The sequence below is a fragment of the Pleuronectes platessa genome, chromosome 9 (assembly GCF_947347685.1).
Source record: "Pleuronectes platessa chromosome 9, fPlePla1.1, whole genome shotgun sequence".
Taxonomy (NCBI): domain Eukaryota; kingdom Metazoa; phylum Chordata; class Actinopteri; order Pleuronectiformes; family Pleuronectidae; genus Pleuronectes; species Pleuronectes platessa.
The window spans coordinates 19,330,104-19,351,171 of NC_070634.1; the positions used below are offsets into that span (position 1 = coordinate 19,330,104).

Genomic DNA, 21,068 nt, shown 5'->3' on the forward strand with positions numbered 1-21,068 from the left:
TAGTAGTAATATTAGTACCAGTCACTTTTTTTTAAACATGAAGTAACAACAGAGAGAATAAAGAAAGTGATTTTACTTTCAATAAAAAAAAGATTCCTCACACACGATCATGTTACAGAGGAAATAAGGAAGACGAGGGGATACGGTTTCTTGCTTTTTCAATCCAAAATGAAAAACATTTCTCTCCACGGCGATAGAGGCTATGCCATGTGTGTGTTTGTAAGTGTGTGTCTGCTCCTGCACGTGTCCCTTTATGTGTATGCATAAATGTACAGTGTGCGAGTAGGCGGTAAGGACTACTACCAAGGCTGCACCGATATATGGTTTGCTGATATTTGCCATTTAAATGAATTTTCCTCTTGTGTGGTGACACACTGAGATGCAACTACACTAAAAACTACAGATGAGGCCACCAGTGTAAAATATTCTACTGGGTTTTGGCAAAATTGTATTTCTAATAGATATTTGAAGATTTAATGTTCAAAATGTTTAAATAATTGAAAAATAATATATTTGATTTTAGGGTTGGTTACATTTAAACCTGCTAATAATTAAATTTAGTTGTTTATTCTATTTTTGTTTAATTTATTATTTACTGGCAGTAAGCGTATTCCTCTGGACACTGAATAGTTATATTATTATAGGAGTGTACATATAGCTGATTTTCTAAATGCTCTTTCAGTGCTTTTTCACTGACTCAGAAACTACACTGTGTGGAAATCCTTTCCCTTTCAACCATTAAATTAGTCACATTAAAAAAAATTATCACCTCATGCCGCAGTCATCAGACTTCAAAAACTGGGTAAGCCTCTACTACAACTTGGTGCAGCAGGAGAAGAGAAATACGGAGAGGAAACAGGAGGGAAAAGGCTCTGAATGGACCAGTTGTGTGGGTCCAGAGGAGAGGACAGCAGAAGCCTGCCTGAGAAACTGGATCCAACTTCTGCTGTTCTCAAGGTCTCCTGCCAAATAAGAAATTAAAACAACTTCTTGGTCTGTAGGAGGTTGAGGGTAGTGGTGACAAGAGGTTACAAACTCTCACATACACAGAAACCCACACACAATGCTTATGAGGGCATTACATTAAAAACTTGAGATGCTCTTTACAAAATTGAAAGGATGGGATCACACACACGCGCAAACAAACAAACTATCGGCCAAAGCCCCTTTTCATTCACTGGTTTATTCACCGCTTTTGCTCTCAGAATTGTTTGTAGTTTTCTTTTTTTTTACCTAGTTTCATATTTAGTCCTCCAATAATTGTGCTATATAATAAAAAAAAACTCTCATCATTTCATAAGGGACAGTGTGTGGGGAGAGTTTGAGGCCGATTCACATTTTGAATTTGTCATTGCTATTTCATGACCTATAAACACAACAAACTTGTTGTCTTTTTAAATCCATACAATACTGAACAAATAGCATAATCGAAAAATGAGGTAAATTATTTAGTTTGACATTTTAATAGTTAAGGATTAAAGAAGGCTGTGTCTATATGTGGAAATTTTTTTATACCTCGAGGGGACACATCTTCAAAGTGAGGATGTTTATGGGACGTCACTTGTTTTGTGTTAACGCTGTTCACATTTTGGGGGCAAATTCATCCACAGACAGTAAGTAGTTGTGGTAAAGTTTATATTCTCTGGAGCAGTGGAGCTCCACCACAACAGAAAAACTTCAGCAATTTATTTTGTTATCAATCATCCTCAAAACAACATCACAATATGATAATATTATAATTCTCCACTCTGTGAATTAGCAATAATAATAAATAATTACCCAGATAAAAATCTGTCAGTGAAATTTTATGTCAAACTGATAAGGACACATTTTTATCTCAGATTTAACACTCAGTTTTTTCCAGATGTGGTCGGTGATATAGGAGGTGATGAAATGTAAAATTTAATCACAGGCCAATATGATCCCTGTGGTATATCAACCTGAGTTTTCCTCTATTGTGCAGTGATTTGTCCATGTTTTGAACATTGAGCTCATCTGGGAATAAAACCCATTGACTCCTGTTCCTAATTGTATTTAATTACAGTTTTGTAGCCACTGAGCAACAGGATCGACAGAAACAGAAAAGCACCTCACCTCAAACAATCACTTCACATGCTGTAAAAGCGTTGCTCGCTCACACAACAAATCTCCCATATGGCAAAAATCAATAAGCAGAGCAACACTCTATTGATCAAATCTATATCTTGGATACACTCGGATGTCATGCTCCACTAGCCACGTGCGTGTGTTTCTTACAGTGCTTGTGTGTGTTTAAGGACGTCAGGAGGTGCTGCGTTCATTTCAATGGATACGATTTACATTAAAGCCTTAAGCTGCATTAGAACTATGCCTCAGGTGAAGGGCTACTTTTCCAGTCGATGTTTCTTTCTTATACTTGGCATTTAATATGACTGTGTGTGGAGAATCAGAGCATTAATTGAAATCTCACTTTCAATCTTGTGACTACAGATAACCTCAGGGGAATGAAAAGGAGAAGCGCAGATGCAATGAGCAACACACACTCCAATGCAATGTTGTCTCCACCGAATGAAAGGCAGGGTGTCAATTTTAAGTTCAGACGAAGTATTAAATTACTCCACAGATTTGCAAAATTTGCTTAAAAAAAGGTCCCGTGCAAACCTGAAAGAGAGTCGTTACTTCAAAATAGGCTTTTTAAATATGTGCTACCACTTCACACGGGCGACATCCGAGCGCAGTGTCAACACCGTGTATCCTTTTCTTTTGAAATGACGAACTACTACACTAATATACAATTGCTGTATTCTTCATAGACTTATACATTATTTCTTTTTTCTAAAGTCGGATTTAACCCTGAGTGAAATGATAAATTTCACCTCTAAAGCTTCAATGAATGACCGTAAAATCTCATTACCACTTACCACTCAGTTGATTTCATAAGAAAGGTGAAAACATTGTCGTCATCAGTTCCCGTGATATAAAAGACCTTAATGCAATATGAATGTAACGGCTCTGATAAATTCTCTCATTGATTTCTCTGTATTTCCACCGTGGGATGACAAAAGCACAGGGTTGCCCTCCACAGGCAGCAAACCGACATAACACAGAAATGAAAGGAAACATTCCTGACAAATAAATTCCCCCCACAAAGTTATCAAAGACTTCCTGCTGCTCTCAACAACTTGCGGAGGACGATCGTTACCCTAACATTTTCCCTCCGACTCCCTAACTTCCTTCACCTCTCTACATTGTTTTCTCCCTCTCCTCCACTCGCCTCCCCCACCCTGTCTGCCTGTGCAGCTCTAAGTTATTGATAGTTTAAAGTTATGGGCTAATAATAAGATGGACACTGCATGGCCAGGAGCCTATTATACCCAGGTAATGGATAGCGTGCGGGTTTTGAATGACATTGCCTAGAGATTGGATGACGGAGAGTGGAGCGATTTATAGGCTATACCCAAAGAGCACCCCCTCCTCTCTCCAGTGCACACGCACACACAAACACACACGCACGCAAACACGACACCCTATGCTATTTATCTGCCTTGATAAGGAAGCAGATGAGGCATGCCGGTATTTATGGGGAAGATGTTCATAAAAAGTGCAGCCCTAGAGCAGGAAGTTAGAATAAACTCAGAGGAACAGCATATCCACTGAATATGCTCTGTGAGCGCTTCATCCGTTGCACTATAGTATATAATGTAACGTGTAATTTTTACCAAAAATAATTTGGCACGAATGTGAAATATTTGGGTTGTTTGACTTGTTTATGTCACTGCATCGATCAAAAATGAGTTTTGTGAAAATCTGAAATCATCAACATCACAATAGACAAATTAAGAAGCAAGGAAACAGGCTCTGTTGTCGTCAACATATCAGAGAAAGTGTGATGGATACAGATGTCAAAGATGCTGCTTTAACAAAAACACTAGTAAAATCCAAAGCCCTGGTTACTGCTGTGAGTGCTGCAGGTTTGTATTAGTGCCATGTCTGCATAATGCTCATAATGGCCTCCTCAGGCCCCTGTTGAGGGAAATGCCAGCGACAGTAGAGACACTTGAGCCAGTGTTGTTGGGATGGAGGACGAAGAGTAGGAGCGGAGAGGGCATCAGGGAGCACAGTGAAAAAGGTTTGTCAACATTATCTGTTTTATTGATTTAACAGTAAAAGCTTGCCGCTTAAGCTTTATGTTGCTATGGCTGGCCCCATTGAAAATACAACGGCTGCAAATAAAAAATGATTTCTTAAAAAAAACTTGAGCATTCTTATTGATTTATTTTTATATTTTTATCTCCTGCCAAGCAGCTGGGGTTTTGCATGCATTATTGTTTTAAGTTTTACACATTTCATCATCTTTACGAGTGGTCATTAAGGTGGGACTATGTTAAACTGTGCTCTCACTCCCAAAGGGATCGATGGCACCGAAGGAGGGAAGACGGCTTGAAGCTATATGTAAGACCAGCGATGCTTTGAGCTAAATGCTCAATTGCTCAGCATGCTAACATGCTCATGGTACTGTTAGCATGTGGATGTTTAGTACATATCACATTCACCATCTTAGCAAATTTAAAGATCCTTCCCCAGAGTTGTCAAGCCATTACATCGAAGTGCCTTTGACTAAGTGAGCAGACACGGCACAACAATAAGCAAACATATCAAAGTTCTCGAGGAGTACCCCTTTAAGTGTCACCACACCCCATGCGGACCAGAGAGCAGTGGGGTCAACAGAGTGTGTCATTGAAGCAGCTTGAAACCTGGTAGGGTTCCTGTTGTGTCCTGAACTGTGGAGGCTTTTCAAAGACGCTCTATGCAGCTCTATTATGCCAGAGCAGCTGGTTATTACCAGAGGGCTCCTCCGGCTTCCCAGAAACCCTCATCAACACTCTCAAACAGACACGTGTACACACACACACACACACACAGCACAAAATACATGTTCAATTATCTAGGTTACTTTATTTGGCCTATTTGGGCAATTTGTTGGAACTTTTTGTCCTGTGCAGCTTGTGTGGCTGAATAATCCAATCAGTGGTGCCAATACGTGACAGTTGCATGCAAACCATGTAGCAAAGTGGAGGAGCCAATTTATTTAGAAAAATTATAGTTGTTGTTGGGTTGAAAATATAAGTTTGAGGACCAGTTCTATGATGGATAGGATGTGTTTTTTTTATATAATGGACTTTATTTCAGATGTGTGGCAGAATTAAGAGCAACGGAAAAATATATAAATACATTTAATAAACTGAGTTATTTTCTCTCATGATAATTTGGAAATGGTTACGTTTTTAATCAAACACATTTTAACACCAGTGTCAGCACTGGTGAATAACCCCCAAATGTGATGTAAAATCTAACTTTTAATTTACTTTGATATGACCGTCGAAGGCTATAGCTGTGGATATTTAAATAGTTTGAATCACTGTTTAAAAATAAAAAACACACATATCCAAACATTTATTATAAAAAGACTGGCAGAGTATATTTTAAAAGGAACGACACGCAGGATGTGACAAAATAAAGTCAGATAATGAATCTACGGTCTGGTGTTTTGTACTGAGAGAGTATAACAGAAAGACAGAAGAACAGAGAGGAGCCGGCCAAGAGCCCAGAGCATTAATTACTGTTGACACGTAAAAAATATAATTAGATATGAGAGGGAAACAGAAACTATTTATGGCAACCGAGGGGCCTTGCTTAATGATCAGACTGCAGCTAAAACCTCTATTGATTTTCTTGTTAAATATACAGCTCAATTAAAGATACCGCTGATTAAAAGACAATTACAAATCGCAACGGTGGTTCTAGACATGCTGGGGAAGCTGGGTAATTTGGGGCCGCCCGCTGCAGACGGAGAACTGCACGTTTTCATCCCCTGCCTCATCTCCGCAGTGCAGTGGGAAATGAGGCTGCATAGGGTTTTTTTATTTTAATTTTCCATGTGAAAACCTGCATTTCTCAAAGCTGTGTCCAATTTTAGACAGAGCTGCGAGAGCCATGGATATGATAGTCATGGCAAAATTCAGTATACAGTTAATACAGCATGTTAATTTCTCAGAATGTGACAAAACAACCTGCTGGATTTCAGCACTAAAAGCATAAAACCAACCCTGATTAACCACAAACAATAACAATAACACTGGCCTCTGAATACATGAAGCCGAATACGTCGAACAAACAATACAAATTGAATTCCGTCATTAAAATGAAGTACCTGCTTAACAGAAGCTACACCGAGGCTCTTTTTCTCCGATCTGCATCAGCCTTGTCACTGACAAATAAGAACCTTGACAGTCTGTATAGCCTCACCACCACAGAAGGGCAGAATTACAATGTATAACAAAAAACCTTTCTGTTTTTCATTTAGGAAAAAGAAAACAGTTTAAATTCTATAAACCACTGAATTCTTTCATAAGTTTTGGCGGAGCATTATTTAGATTCTACGCTATCACAACTGATAGAGGCAGCTTAAGAATGTTTAGGAACTTTTGTTTTTGTTACTAATGTTGCTGCATTAGTCATCGACAATATAATTTAATGAATCAATTATGTAGATATAAATTAATAAATAATACATTTTTATTCCTGTTTGTCACCCTTCCCTGGTGTTGGCCTTTAAATTGATGAGTTATGACAAGTTCAAATATGTGCATGTAACTGTGTGTGTGTGTGTGTGTGTGTGTATACCTGTAGGGAGTTGAGGAGGATGAAGATGTAGGCCATGACAATGGAGAAAGGCACCAAGACGCCGCACAGCCATGTTAATCCAAGGATGGGAAGTAACACCAGCACTGCTTTCACTGCAGCCCTGTGCTCCCGAACACACACGCACACACAAAAAGAGAGAAACACAAACACACACACAAGTTACAGCACAAAAATAAATACATTTAAGCACACAAATATGAATGTTGTTAAACCTACAGACACACAGACACACACACACACACACACACACACACAGAGAAACACACACACACACAGACTGGACTGGCTGACTGAGCAGAACCTATTTAACACCAGATAAAATCAATCTAAGCATTCCCTAATAATTCTCCTTCCTCCCCAATCGCCCTCAGCTCAATTCTGGGTTTCTCAACTTTTCAGTTAATTTTGGACAAACCTGAGCGGCTTTGGCAAACGGCTTGTTCCATATACAACACTGTGCAGCTGGAAAGGCTCACTGGGTGACAACTTCCCACCTTAAATCCACCTTAATTCTGTTTAGAGTGGAATTAGCTTCTCACTCAGGTGACCGCCAAACCGCACCAGCTGTGTGTGTGTGTGTTCGCGTGTGTGTGACATGGCGGGCGGGGAGCCCTAGTTTATTCAGCGGAGGAATGTGTTTGAATTTCCGAGACGGCTGCCACCCAGGGGTGCCAAGTGGTTCAAGGCCTGCTTTGAAAACCTGCATAGAGCACCTTCTGTGAGCCGCGGTGGGCCGACATGGTGAGAGCAACATTTACACGTTAACATGAGATTCACTGATAGGATCACAAACAAGGATGTTGTGGTGATTGGACTGGAGCGCACACTCTGATAAACTAAAGCAATTGATAAAACAGAAAGCACAGGAAAGTGATAGGGCTCATAAAGACACTGTTTCTGTAGTGAAGCAGTCAAAGTACACAACTTGTTAGGAGTTTAGTCGAGATAAAACTTTTTCATGAGTTCTACTGACCTGTTAAAATCATTATCAATCGATCAAACAGCAAATAAAACTAGCAAACAAGTGTATTGTGTGGATTTAGATGGAGTATATAGAGTTATACTGATTGAACCTTAATTTTAATTTCATGCAGTATTCTAAGAGCTCAAGATAAACTTTCCCAATATCATTTAATCGCATAGGCAATAATGCATTTAAGATGATAGAAAAAGTTAAATGTTTATATTCTCACATCCCATCATTTCAAAGAGGAACTTTTACCAACCAAATATTTTAGAGGCCATTTTGGAATATCAATATTTGAATTAGAGTTCAATCAATATAATATTCTTGAAGGACAGTAAAAGTGCTGTTTATGCGATGTTTCAGGAATAATACACATGAGATCAAAATCTAAATGACGGGTCAATAGGAGGTTAAAAATAAAAAAGGCTTAACTGAATTCATACCAGAAAACTTGTATTAAAATAATATCTTTATCTTGTCAACACTCACAGATATTGAAGAACTACATTGTCAGATTTTTAACAATTACAAGCTTGCAGCCTTTTATACGTGCAGCACTAATGCAGCCCATTCAAAATATATTCCTTTCTAGTTTGATAAATGAGACTCGCTCTTTTAAAATGACAAATCCAATATAAAATCTTGCGGCTGCTTTTTATTTGACGCCCAGTGACTACAGCTTGTCGAATCCAAGGCCTGAGGCCCGGGTGAATTATCTTTAAGAAAAAAACAGAGGACAAATGGCACCTCCTTGTGGTTGGTACCTGATCTGCTCGTAGGCTTGTTCCGCAGGACTGGTGCCCATGGCCAACATGATGGACCTTCTCTTGGCTGTGGAGATTGTGATGATGACAACCCTGGACAGTATCATGATATTTACCTGGAAATGAACAGAGAAACTATCAATCCAAACAGAGGAAGGAGTTTTTCATTTCCTCGTTGTGGGAACTGTTGGGTTCCTCTCGATAATATTGAAAGATCTCGACCGCTCTTCTCATAGTGACTTGAGATGATGTTTGTTGTGATTTGGTGCAAGACAAATGAATTGAATCAAATGCAGGAGGGAAAAAGAGAAAGACATGATGGAGATCTATAGGTTGACATATCTGTTTGAAGGAGAGGAAAGATAAGAGAATTGACCAAAATGACTGATGTTTGAAGAAAAATGTAAAACATGATATGGTGTTACCACTAAACAATAACAAAAAGCATATTCTAACAATTTCCGTCTAGAGAGGCTACACAATAGGATTACAATTTAATTTGCAAACCATGATGATGAAGATGACTGGGCCGGCAAAACCCCAGATAACCCCGTTCTGGACACTGAGCCAACAGTAGCCGTCGGCAGAGTATTTGCCCGAGGCCGATGCCAGCGTGATGGTGACTATCAGTACCGGTAGACCTGGAGGGAGGGGGGGAGGGAGGGAGGGAGAGATGGGAGAGAGATTATTAGGAAGAGGAATGAAAATCGGCCAAAAGGTAGAAGAGATTGGAAATGGGGCTTTACGGTTAAACCACTGAGTTGTAAACGGCCCAAAACGTAAGCAAACCTTAATTTTACTTTCAGATGTGAACTTCTTAAAACTATAGCACATACAGATTACATTATTAGATATAACTGGGTTTACATCGGTGGTTTTAAGACGTACTTTACCATAAGTGTTAATAACAATCCTTAACATTCACTGTCTATCTGTGTCGAGCCATTTTACCCCAGCCGATGAGATAGTAATATTTCATGTGTCGATCCTCGCTCAGGTTGACCGCCACCACCTTGCTCCAGAGCAGCAGACCCTCCACCAGCATCCAGCTAAATGCCGCCATGAAGAAGAGATGAAGCAGCGCCGCCACGAGTGTGCACGCCACCTACAAACACGCACACATGCAGATAGAGACGGATACAGGTTAGGTTGACACAACAAAAGAGCACAAAGTAGGAAAGGCTTCGATGGCTGCACAACAAACCCACATACCAAGCAGTTGTAAACATAATCAGAGAAGTGTGCCTGTCTGCTGTTGGGTCATGTTTTTTGAGGGAGGAATGGTTTATCCCACACTGCTCTGCATTTACACAATTTGCAAAGGGGCAATTTTGTGTGGAAAATCCTCTGCCTCCAAAATAAGCAAAGCAAATTTACACGCACACAATGAGCGTTGTGGTGACCCAGAGGAAACTGAACTGACAAACTGTATCATCTATACACATGTCAAGTATTCATCTGTTCAAACATATTTTTCAGTTTGAAAAATAAACTCTTTACATTTAGGATTTCAGAGATACAGTTTCGTGCTTTAACATCCAAACAACAGTCAGCTCACACATTAGTTGTTTGATGCTGAAAGATTCAACTTGAAGCGTTTATGGCAGAGTGGATGTGACACATTCCACTTTACACTTGTGAAACACACACAAAAACTAAATGTCAGAGGTTAGCCGTGTGCTGTTTAAGAGCAGCTCATTATCATGACTGATGAACGAGGAGCCAGTGGCCACTGCTTTCACATTTAACAGTTAAGTCATAAATTACCTAATGTTGATGTATGATTTGGGTACATTTGCTCTATGTTAGCGAAACCTATCAATAATATAAACCATGAGGTAATTTTAAAATGTGTTTTTGCTTGTCTGATATCATCATTAGCGGGATTGAGCAAAACCTTGTTAGAAACTGAAAAATGACATCCTTGATTGTCCGGTTCTATTTACACACACATTTGACAAATTTCCCACAAGCGGCCATCTGCCTGCAGGGGTAAAGTCCACCCTGACATGACCGGGGTCAAAGGACCAGGGGTCAAACCAACTACAGGTCATTGAGTGACCACAGACTGTGCTTTGCCTGATGGATGCGACAGTAGTGGTCACCTATGTCACATCAAGCCAAAGCATTTGTTTTCCTACGGACCACAGAGTGGAGTCCGATTTCAAATCTCATTAAGGCTGCTATAAATACGACAGTGATGTGTGTTGATAATAGGAGTTAGACAACACAGGGAGGTAAACAAATCTTTAAATGTCATCATCTACAGTGGCTTTGCAATAACTTTAAACGTTATGAAAATTGAAGATAGAGTATTTTTTTTTTTATAAGCTTTTTAAAAATCTTTTGGAAGTTCATTTTATCGTGAAAATCTTTCTAATGTTGAATAAACATTTTCTAGTAGGACAATGTTTTAACCTTTGGTCAAAAATATATTACCCTGCACTTAAACAATAATAATATTTTGTAGAGCGGCTCTCATTTTCAATATCTTGTTGAATCTTCTTTCAAGGTTTGATCGAATCCGTCATGTAATTAGTCGCCTTCATTTATTCACAGCTCAACCTTTGGTGATCCAGCTTTAAACCCGATGCTTTGTTCGATTAGAAGCAGATGTACCTTGTTATGAATGGCTGAGCTGCTGCACAGCAGAATCACCTGGGCACAGATCAGAGCAATGAACAGGTTCTTATGAATGGACGTCCTATCAGATTTGGGGATACTGTGGAAAGAGAGAAAGAAGGTTGATGTTATTATTAAACTTAAAGGATGGTGGAATCTTCACAGTATGGCCACATCTCTCTGCCAATGGATGTTTTATACTAAGATTATCTGAGCTGTATTTATTCACAGCTAAGCCTTGAGCAGATTGAGACATTTAACTCAGCACTGACTCAGCCACAGTTTCACTAATATCCAAGGCTTTAAAATGACCTGACATAAAGATGTTAAATGCTTAAATGCATCAACTGTTTAAGTTTGTTATCTCCACCCAGGAAGTAATATTTCCATCTGCTTGTCCATCTGTCAGCAGGAAATTCAAAAACTACAGAGCTGATTTCCATGACACTTTGTGAATGGGTGGGGCATTACCTCAAGAGGAACATATTACAGTCTGGAGCGGATTTAGACAAACGGGTGGATCCAGGATTTCCATTTACTTTACCATCGCGATATAGGGTGTTGGTGGATGTATGTGCTTCCAGGCGCCTTAGTCCAGTGGGTTTTCTTGTATATTTACGTTCAGAATTCAATACTGTGATGGAGACCAGTATGTATATGACACACATACCATTCTTAAACATTACACCATCTCTAGAAAAAAACACACACTGTCTTTAGACGGTATTTAGATGGCATCGATATGTTGAATGTTTCCATTTCAGCGTGTTCACACGGCATAAATGACACATGTTAAACCGGCTTAAGGAGGTAAATCAACTGAAGAGCTTTTCATTACCTCCTGATGGCCTCAGCCTATTTATACTCATCTCATATCTGCATCGTTGCTTGCGACCACCATCATTTCACGTGTGATCATGGATCTGTGGACATGTATGCTCCGCTTCGTGCTGTGTGGGTGTGCTGTGTGTATGAAGGCACACAGATGCATGTACATCACCATACCATAGTGTGTGTGTGTGTGTGTGTAGGTGTGTGTGTGCGCGTGTGTGTGTGTAATGCATGGCTGCGCTCTCTGATTTCAGGACAGTCATAAATCGCGAGGGCAGCTCCTCTCCAGCTGACTGTGATCCCTCAGTGACCCTAATGTTAATTAACAGCTGCAGAATGCAGCCATAAACCTTCAGAGTGGACTCACATGTAGACAGCAGTAATTACTGCATTAGCGCTGGTCAATACTCCTACGAGCCTGAGGAACAGATCACGAGCAGCTACTGAGCCAAAAAGTTGCATCGCCGATTCATACTTGTGCCTCATTGAAAAGGAGTGTTGACAAAACCACAGCCACAACCTCTTTAGTTACTGCTACAGCCCACAAAGCGAATTCACCATTATAATATCAAATGTATAGTGTAATCATTTTTGTTACGGTATCACCGCTGATGTTGTGCTGCAGCAATTTCAATTAACCGCAAGTGCCTGTTAATATAAAAATCTTTGTGTCGCTAACAGAACGTAGTCACATAATAAAAGGGGCTAAGGCCGTGTTGTGTGTTGTGTCTCAGAAACCAGGCATCTATTTTAGCATCGCAGGTAAATGGGTCGGGAAGATCAGCTACTCACTCCAGCACAGTGAACAGCATCAAGGTCACCACGAGCGCACACAGGGACGCACCAGAGCCGACGAATGTCAGCTTGGTTAAAATAAGCTCTTCCTCAGGACTCCACTGGGATTAGCCGGGGGACGGTAGTTGTGTGAGAGAGTCAGAGAAAAACAGTATTAAAAAAAAGGAGAGTGGACAAGTGGTTAAATCAGCAGCCACATGACACTTTCTTAAAGACACTTAAAGCCAAACATGAATAGTTCTGCTGTTGGTTTTGTTTTTGTGCTTATTTTCATTGTGTACTTTGGATGGAAAGAACAGTTCCAATGTGTTCTTCAACAACATAGGCACACTAGGACTGCCACCTGCTGGATAATATAGTGTACTGCAAACCACATCCACAATTTTATCGGTTAAAGTTCTCAACTTGGATTAAGATTTCACATCAGCAAAATATATTTGGAATTAAATCATCGTCATTGCTTTCAGATTCTAAGGACACTCCTGCATATGACGAATACAACAACTACCTCATGTGACCAGTATTATGCTAATATTGATAATTAATAAGTTCTCATTATGTTTATCACAATGTAAATTTGACGTTTGACTTTCAATCGTAGTTTACAATTTTCCCTCAAGCAACCTCTATGTCAGTGTGTGTGTGATTTAAACCACCACATCATAAGTCATCTCATGAGTTACCTTCGACTCCAGGTAATTCATCAGCACTGCAAAATTGGTGGTGTGGTTACATAGACAGGAAGTGACACCGGAGCCGGCATAGGTCACCCTGCAGCCAACACTGGACCAGCTAGTGGTGTGAGTGTGCCTGTAAAGCACAATACACACAAACACAGACACACACACAAAGTCAGCAACTCATTTCATAGAGCAGAGACGTTTAGGTTTAATATAAAGAAGGGCTCGATATCCATCTTAGGATACATCATGTGTGTATCTATTATATTTAATTGTTGTATTTCAGATTACAGACACATTTAAACACATTTTAAGACAAAGTTTCCCCAACAGACCACATCTCTATTAGAATAACACATTAATTTTTCAGGTCTGGTTATGTGACTTTGTTTATGCTGTTGGTCAAACTTACGTCAGGCTGAAATTCCAAAAGGCACAGACAGGAGATACTCTCTGTGAATACTCCACCTAGAAACAGAAACATGTGTTTACACTTGTTTTCCTTCCCTTTCGGTCTCTCTCTCTTAATATATGGCACTGGACTCGGACCAGCCAACAGCGACATGGATGAAAGCCACATGTTTTTGGCTGGGAGAGGAAAATTCCTTTGCAGCTTTATTTGGCGAGATTAACAAAGGGCAACAAATCAACTATGACTCAACTGCTATCTACATACAAGAGCTAATCTTTAAAAGAATGTCTATCATCAGAAGGAATTCCACTTGTTTCACTTGTGGAATTTTCAAAACAACAATGTCTATCTCAACCATTTTCAAAAGTTGCAGTCTCAAATTAGGACCGTTAAACCTGAAACATTGATTTGTATTACTCGGCTGCCAACGAGAGCTGCCCAGAGGAGACTGCATTTGATCCAACCTTGTCAAATCAGTCAAGACGCTAAAATATTTATACCGTACCACATGCAATGAAGAGAGGGTGTACTGGACAGCCACGGGGATGGTTTGGGCTGTGGAGGGATCGCGGATGGAAGCTGATATGACAGCAGACGCCAGGTGACCTGAGGGCATTCTGAAAATAACGGATTTCATTTACATGCCATAAAACATAAAGGTTATTATGAATTAAACAAAACAAACCATTGTCAGGTGTCCAATTAATCGGTACTCTTTCAAAATGAAGAATGAATGAAGTATCAACAGTGTCAGCACATCTTTGTTAGTTCAAAACATTGGGGATTTGTCAGGATTCGGACACAATTTAAGTTGAGTGCAATCTTACCATTATCTCAAATGAAATACAGGAAAAAGAACATACATTTAATTTTACAAATTTAATTAAAAAATTTGGAATTTTTTTCTCCCCTAAATATAGAATTAAGCAAAAAACGAATCAAATCAAGGCAATGTTGTGTTGCCACTGACGTTTGTTTGTTAAGTACGATTCTATGTGTTGACTCTTTTCATAACAGGCAGGAAACATTTAAGTAGAACATAAAATAAGGCGACAGAAAAACACAACCAACCTTTCAGTTCTCTCTTGGTGACTCACTGCAGATTCCTGTGCTCCAGACTCAATCTCACTCAGACGGCTGTAGTGGGTATGAATAAACACCACTTCCTCATTTCCTAGGTAGAGAAAGAAGGAGAAGCACAACAGATTTATTTGAATTCTTAGTGAGCATCACTTCAGCTGCAGCAGCGTCACACATTTGCACTCAATATAAGTCCTGCAATACAAATGTTATGTGTATTCGGTTTTTCATGAAAGTGAGTGAATGTGTGTGTGTGTGTTGTTGTAGTGTGTGTAATTCCTACCAAGGGTGTGTATCCTCTGGAGCTCAGTTTCAGGGATTACCAGCTCATCCTGACCAGTGCTGCTCATGGAGCTGGAGCCGACCACAGACGGTTTGAAGACTTGACGACCGTGATCTTCAGATAACTTTTGCCATTTCATGAACACATCTGGCAGCAAAGACAGCAGAGGACAACAATACACGACCACAACAATTGAGATACATTCATATATAATTATATAATATAATACATGTTTGACTCATCAGTGTATTTATATTACTCCCTGGATTCTGTAAGCACTGTAAACACTAGGAGAGGAAGTAGTGCAACACACTTAAAAACAACAGAATAGCCTTGAGACAAATATACAATAGACACTGATGCAATCTCCAGAAACATCACATCAAGAGTCAATAGTGTCAGAAAATATTGCAAACAAAATATTTGACTGTGAACTCCTAGGTTCAATTTTTTTTTTTGGCACCTTCTGTATTTGGAACCTTATTGATACTTTCCTTGTTGTTTTCAAGATGTTTATCTTACCTATGTTCTTGGTAGAAAGGGTGAAGCCTCTTCTCTCAGCAGACAACATGTCTGCGAGAGCTTCTGTGAGACGGTCAATGCTCTCGACAATAGTAAATGGCCCCACGCTGACCTGTACAAGAAATACAGACCAATACGAATTAATCAGAGGGAGATTCATAGAGGAGAAAGGAAGCGTTTCCTGGTTTAAGAATTGTGACTAAGAAAATTTACCCTCATCCCTTAAAAATTATGTTTTTTGGCTGAACTTAAGTTGCAAATGGGATTTCATCATGCAGCCGGTTTAGTGCCAACTATTTCCCAGACAACACATGAACTGTTATCCTAGAATAAAATAAGAGTGAATAAATAGAGTCAGAAAATCTGTTATCAATTACAGCTAAGTGAATCTTTGACAAATTAAGACAAATAAACACAGGTCACTGCCTCACCCCATCCTCTGTCAGGCCCATCCACTGTGTGGCCATGCTGGGCTCCAGCATCACACTTGCTGCCTTCACATAGTTAGTAGTAATTGAGACCATGACCTCTGCTGCATCGTGTCCAGCTGAGTGAGTACTAGCTGCTGCAGTCAGGCCCGTCTCAATCATCTGGGAGAGGAAGAGGACGTCACTGGAGGAGAGGACGTTTGGGTCACCGGCCTCCACGGCTTGCAGGACAACCTGCGACAGCTGCTGCAGCGAGCTCAGATCTCCGCCCCAGGAAGTGTTTACGCTCAGCTCCTCGATCACCTGAGAAAGAGATGAATAAATTATGTTTTCGAACTGTATTTGTCATCTCATCTCATCTCATCGTCATCCGCTTATCCGGGGTCGGGTCGCGGGGGGAGCAGCTCAAGCAGGGGGCCCCAGACTTCCCTTTCCCGGGCCACATTGACCAGCTCTGACGGGGGGATCCCGAGGCGTTCCCAGGCCAGTGTTGAGATATAATCTCTCCACCTAGTCCTGGGTCTTCCCCGAGGTCTCCTCCCCACTGGACGTGCCTGAAACACCTCCCAAGGGAGGCGCCCAGTGGGCATCCTTACCAGATGCCCGAACCACCTCAGCTGACTCCTTTCTAAGTAAAGGAGCAGCGGCTCTAATCCGAGTCCCTCACGGATGACTGAGCTTCTCACCCTATCCCTAAGGGAGACGCCAGCCACCCTTCTGAGAAAACTCATCTCGGCCGCTTGTACCCGCGATCTCGTCCTTTCGGTCATCACCCAGCCCTCATGACCATAGGTGAGGATAGGAACGAAGATCGACCGGTAGATCGAGAGCTTTGCCTTGCGGCTCAGCTCTCTTTTCGTTACAACGGTGCGGTAAAGCGAACGCAATACCGCCCCCGCTGCTCCGATTCTCCGGCCAATCTCACGCTCCATAGTACCCTCACTCGCGAACAAGACCCCGAGGTACTTGAACTCCTTCACTTGGGCTAAGGACTCATTTCCTACCCGGAGTAAGCATCCATCGGTTTCCTGCTAAGAGTCATGGCCTCAGATTTAGCGGTGCTGATCCTCATCCCAGCCGCTTCACACTCGGCCGCCAGCCGATCCAGTGAGTGCTGAAGGTCACAAGCCGATGATCCAATGAGGACCACATCATCCGCAAAAAGCAGTGACGAGATCCTCAGACCACCGAACTGCAACCCCTCCCCACCACGACTACGCCTCGATATCCTGTCCATGTATATCACAAACAGGATTGGTGACAAGGCGCAGCCCTGGCGGAGACCAGCACCCACTGAGAACGAAACTGACTGGCTGCCGAGGACCCGAACACAGCTCTCGCTTTGGGAGTACAGGGATTGGATGGCCCTGAGGAGAGACCCCCTTACCCCATACTCCCGCAGCACCTCCCACAGTTTCTCCCGGGGGACCCGGTCATACGCCTTCTCCAGATCCACAAAACACAAGTGGACCGGATGGGCATACTCCCAGGCCCCCTCCAGGATCCTTGCGAGAGTGAAGAGCTGGTCCGTAGTTCCACGTCCGAGGCGAAAACCGCATTGTTCCTCTTCAATCTGAGGTTCGACGATCGGCCGAACCCTCCTTTCCAGCACCTTGGAGTAGACTTTACCAGGGAGGCTGAGGAGTGTGATACCCCGATAATTGGTACACACTCTCTGGTCCCCCTTTTTGAACAGGGGAACCACCACCCCGGTTTGCCACTCCTTTGGCACTGTACCCGACTCCCACGCGATGTTGAATAGGCGTGTCAACCATGACAGCCCCTCAACACCCAGAGCCTTTAGCATTTCTGGCTGGATCTCATCAATCCCTGGGGCTTTGCCACTGCGGAGATGTTTGACTACCTCAGTGACCTCCACCAGGGAAATTGACGACGAAACACCATCAACCTCGAGCTCTGCCTCCAACATAGAGGGCGTGTTATTCGGATTCAGGAGTTCCTCAAAGTGTTCCTTCCAACGTCCGACGACCTCCTCAGTTGAGGTCAACAGAGTCCCATCCTTACTGTACACAGCTTGGATGGTTCCCCGTTTCCCCCTCCTGAGGTGCCGGATAGTCTTCCAGAAACACTTTGGTGCCGACCGAAAGTCCTTCTCCATGACCTCTCCGAACTTCTCCCACACCCGCTGCTTAGCCTCCGACACGGCAGCAGCTGCAGCCCTTCGGGCCTGTCGGTACCCTGCAACCGAGTCAGGAGTCCTCCAGGATATCATATCCCGGAAGGCCTCCTTCTTCAATCGGACGGCTTCCCTGACCACCGGTGTCCACCACGGTGTCCGAGGGTTACCGCCCCTTGAGGAACCTAAGACCCTGAGGCCACAGCTAGCCGCCGCAGCTTCAGCAATGGAGGCTTTGGACACTGCCCACTCCGGCTCAATGTCCCCAACCTCCACAGGAATGCCAGAAAAACTCCGCCGGAGGTGTGAGTTGAAGATACCTAGGACGGGGGCCTCCTCCAGACGTTCCCAGTTCACCCGCACTACTCGTTTGGGCTTACCAGGTCTATCCGGAAATTTCCCCCATTCCCTGATCCAACTCACAACCAGATGGTGGTCGGTTGACAGTTCCGCCCCTCTCTTTACCCGAGTGTCCAAAACATGCGGCCTCAGATCAGATGACACGATCACAAAATCGATCATTGATCTTCGGCCTAGGGTACTCTGGTACCAGGTACACTTATGAGCACCCTTATGTTCGAACATGGTGTTTGTTATGGATAATCCATGACTAGCACAGAAGTCCAATAACAAACGACCGCTCGGGTTCAGATCAGGGAGGCCGTTCCTCCCCACCACGCCTCTCCAGGTATCTCCATCGTTGCCCACGTGGGCGTTGAAGTCACCCAGCAGAACTACGGAGTCCCCTACTGGAGCCCCATGCAGGACTCCATTCAGGGTCTCCAAGAAAGCCGAGTACTCTGAGCTGCTGTTTGGTGCATACGCACAAACAACAGTCAGAGTTTTCCCCCCTACAACCCTTAGGCGCAGGGAGGCGACCCTCTCGTCTACCGGGGTATTTGTTTCTGTGAAAAAGGTTTTTGCAACGTCATATTGCCAGTTATCTGTCTACACACCTCAGAATCACATCCATGTTTGTTTTTTTGTGTTGCTGCAAAGCTAAGAAATCCTTTTAACCTTTGTCAGTGTGCAATGTGCTACTCTCAGTCGTTGAGATGCCAAACAAATTCTTACTGCACCAGTCGAGTGATGATGTGCTCCAGACAGAAAACTGTTCAACTCACGTGTTTAGTCAGAGGATTCTTGCCCAGTCTGTTGAAGAATGGTGTCTTCGGTAAACTGAAAACCTCCAGCACTTCTGCATATAGACAAATATAATCCAACGCAAACAATTTACAGCAAGATGACACACAACAGCCTTAGATTATGTACTTTTTTATATTGAAAATGTGGACAACAATTACAATTTATGTAAGTGTAACAATTTACAAATTACAAAATCACCATATTATGTTAAGGATAAAAAAAAATGTACTGATGAAATTTCGGTGTTACCTTTCTTAAACTGGCAGACAGCCCCTCTGAATGAGTCACACTTGGCCACGCTGCAGTCCTCCACCACAGGGTCAAAGATGCCACAGTCCACATCAGACTGAGAACTGTGGAACAACTTCCAGAATGTTTGATTCTCGATAGAATTTCCATCCTCCAAGTGCGGATTGGATAACACAGTGAAGTTACCTGGGGAAGGAAATAGTGAAGGTTATTCTCAATGTTAAATTCCAAGATTCTCAAAGATGCAAACATAAGACTAAACGTGATGCCAGTCACAGCTGTGTAGATAATTCCACACATCACAATTTTCTTATAAAGAGATTATTATAAAGATTTTCAAGATATATGCTGTCATGTCAACATAAAACTAAAACTACACAGCATCACTAATAAAAATGTTTAAATGGAATTCTTATTTATGTTTATATATTCTTTTAGTTTCTATTTAAGTGTTAAACCTGGAGAAAAAATGTTTATTCAAATGTTAACAGTGGCACGTTGAAACTACGCTTTTTACTTCTCTGTAAAAATAACATGCATTTAAATACATGTTAAATACTTAAAAATACACCTGATGTTAAGAGTCTCTGCAATCTGTGCCTGGAATAGCTGCTTCCAACATATTCAAGTGAGGCAAACACCAAGCACCAGCTGCCCCATTTCTAGAGACCTTCAGAATCCATTGTGTGCACCGGCTCTTTAATGCAGTTTGTATACACATCACCGCGGATTGGGCAACACCTCTAAACCTACCTCGAAGCCAACTGCACTTTCAAGCAAACATGTCGTTCAACCTGGAAACCGGAGTTTGTCACAGCATTCATACAAATGATTGTTCTTTTCTTATATCTTTACAGCTGGTAATGCAGTGGGAAGTGCAGACGGACCTGAAAAGCTGCCAGTTCTGCATTGCCAGGTGCAAAAAACGGTGCAAGTAGCTTTGACATTGGATGCAACCCTGCTGCCGTTTCAAGCATAGCGGCGACATTTATAAGCAAACAAATAACAGAACGTGGGTCTTGGTCTAGGACACTTTGGTAACGGCTGACGATGAAAAGACAAGCGGTTGAAAGGACAGACCAGCTGCTGTTGTAGTGTGTATGACTGAACTGGTCTGATGAGGAAGAGGAGGGGAGAAAATAAAAGGTCTGACAGGATGGTGAGAACTGCCTTGTTGGTTTAAGTCCTGAGACAAATGAAATATTCAAGGCCTGATGCACATTCCCTGGCTCAAGTTAATCATTTTTAAAACCCTGTTAAATAATTCCCTGTATTCTAAATTAGTCACTGGAGGAGTACAAGCGTACGATCCTTTGTCCAGATTCAGCTTCAGGTGGGTGGGGGTTGGGAGCCTCAGTGCTCACTGGGGAGCATGATGTCAGAGCGAGAGAAGTTTGTTTTTTAGGGTGGGATTCACAGTGACGTGAGTTACAAAACATTTACAAGAACCGCTGGGAGCTCTAACATT

At 42.0% G+C, this 21,068-nt stretch overlaps 1 protein-coding gene across 3 annotated transcripts in view; it reads right to left on the reverse strand.

Moving 5' to 3' along the window:
* Positions 1-21,068, reverse strand: part of LOC128448667 (adhesion G-protein coupled receptor D2) — an 85,971-nt gene that overhangs the window by 59,927 nt on the left and 4,976 nt on the right. For all 3 annotated transcript variants that reach the window (XM_053431425.1, XM_053431424.1, XM_053431423.1), the window contains 15 exons: positions 19,601-19,786; positions 19,330-19,403; positions 16,072-16,371; positions 15,641-15,752; positions 15,119-15,265; positions 14,827-14,929; positions 14,261-14,372; positions 13,756-13,811; positions 13,347-13,473; positions 12,661-12,764; positions 11,035-11,137; positions 9,367-9,520; positions 8,923-9,056; positions 8,416-8,531; positions 6,664-6,784 (listed from right to left, as the gene is read on the reverse strand). In XM_053431425.1, coding sequence (XP_053287400.1) covers positions 6,664-6,784; positions 8,416-8,531; positions 8,923-9,056; positions 9,367-9,520; positions 11,035-11,137; positions 12,661-12,764; positions 13,347-13,473; positions 13,756-13,811; positions 14,261-14,372; positions 14,827-14,929; positions 15,119-15,265; positions 15,641-15,752; positions 16,072-16,371; positions 19,330-19,403; positions 19,601-19,786 — 1,949 coding nt within the window. The remainder of the gene's footprint in view (positions 1-6,663; positions 6,785-8,415; positions 8,532-8,922; positions 9,057-9,366; positions 9,521-11,034; positions 11,138-12,660; positions 12,765-13,346; positions 13,474-13,755; positions 13,812-14,260; positions 14,373-14,826; positions 14,930-15,118; positions 15,266-15,640; positions 15,753-16,071; positions 16,372-19,329; positions 19,404-19,600; positions 19,787-21,068) is intronic.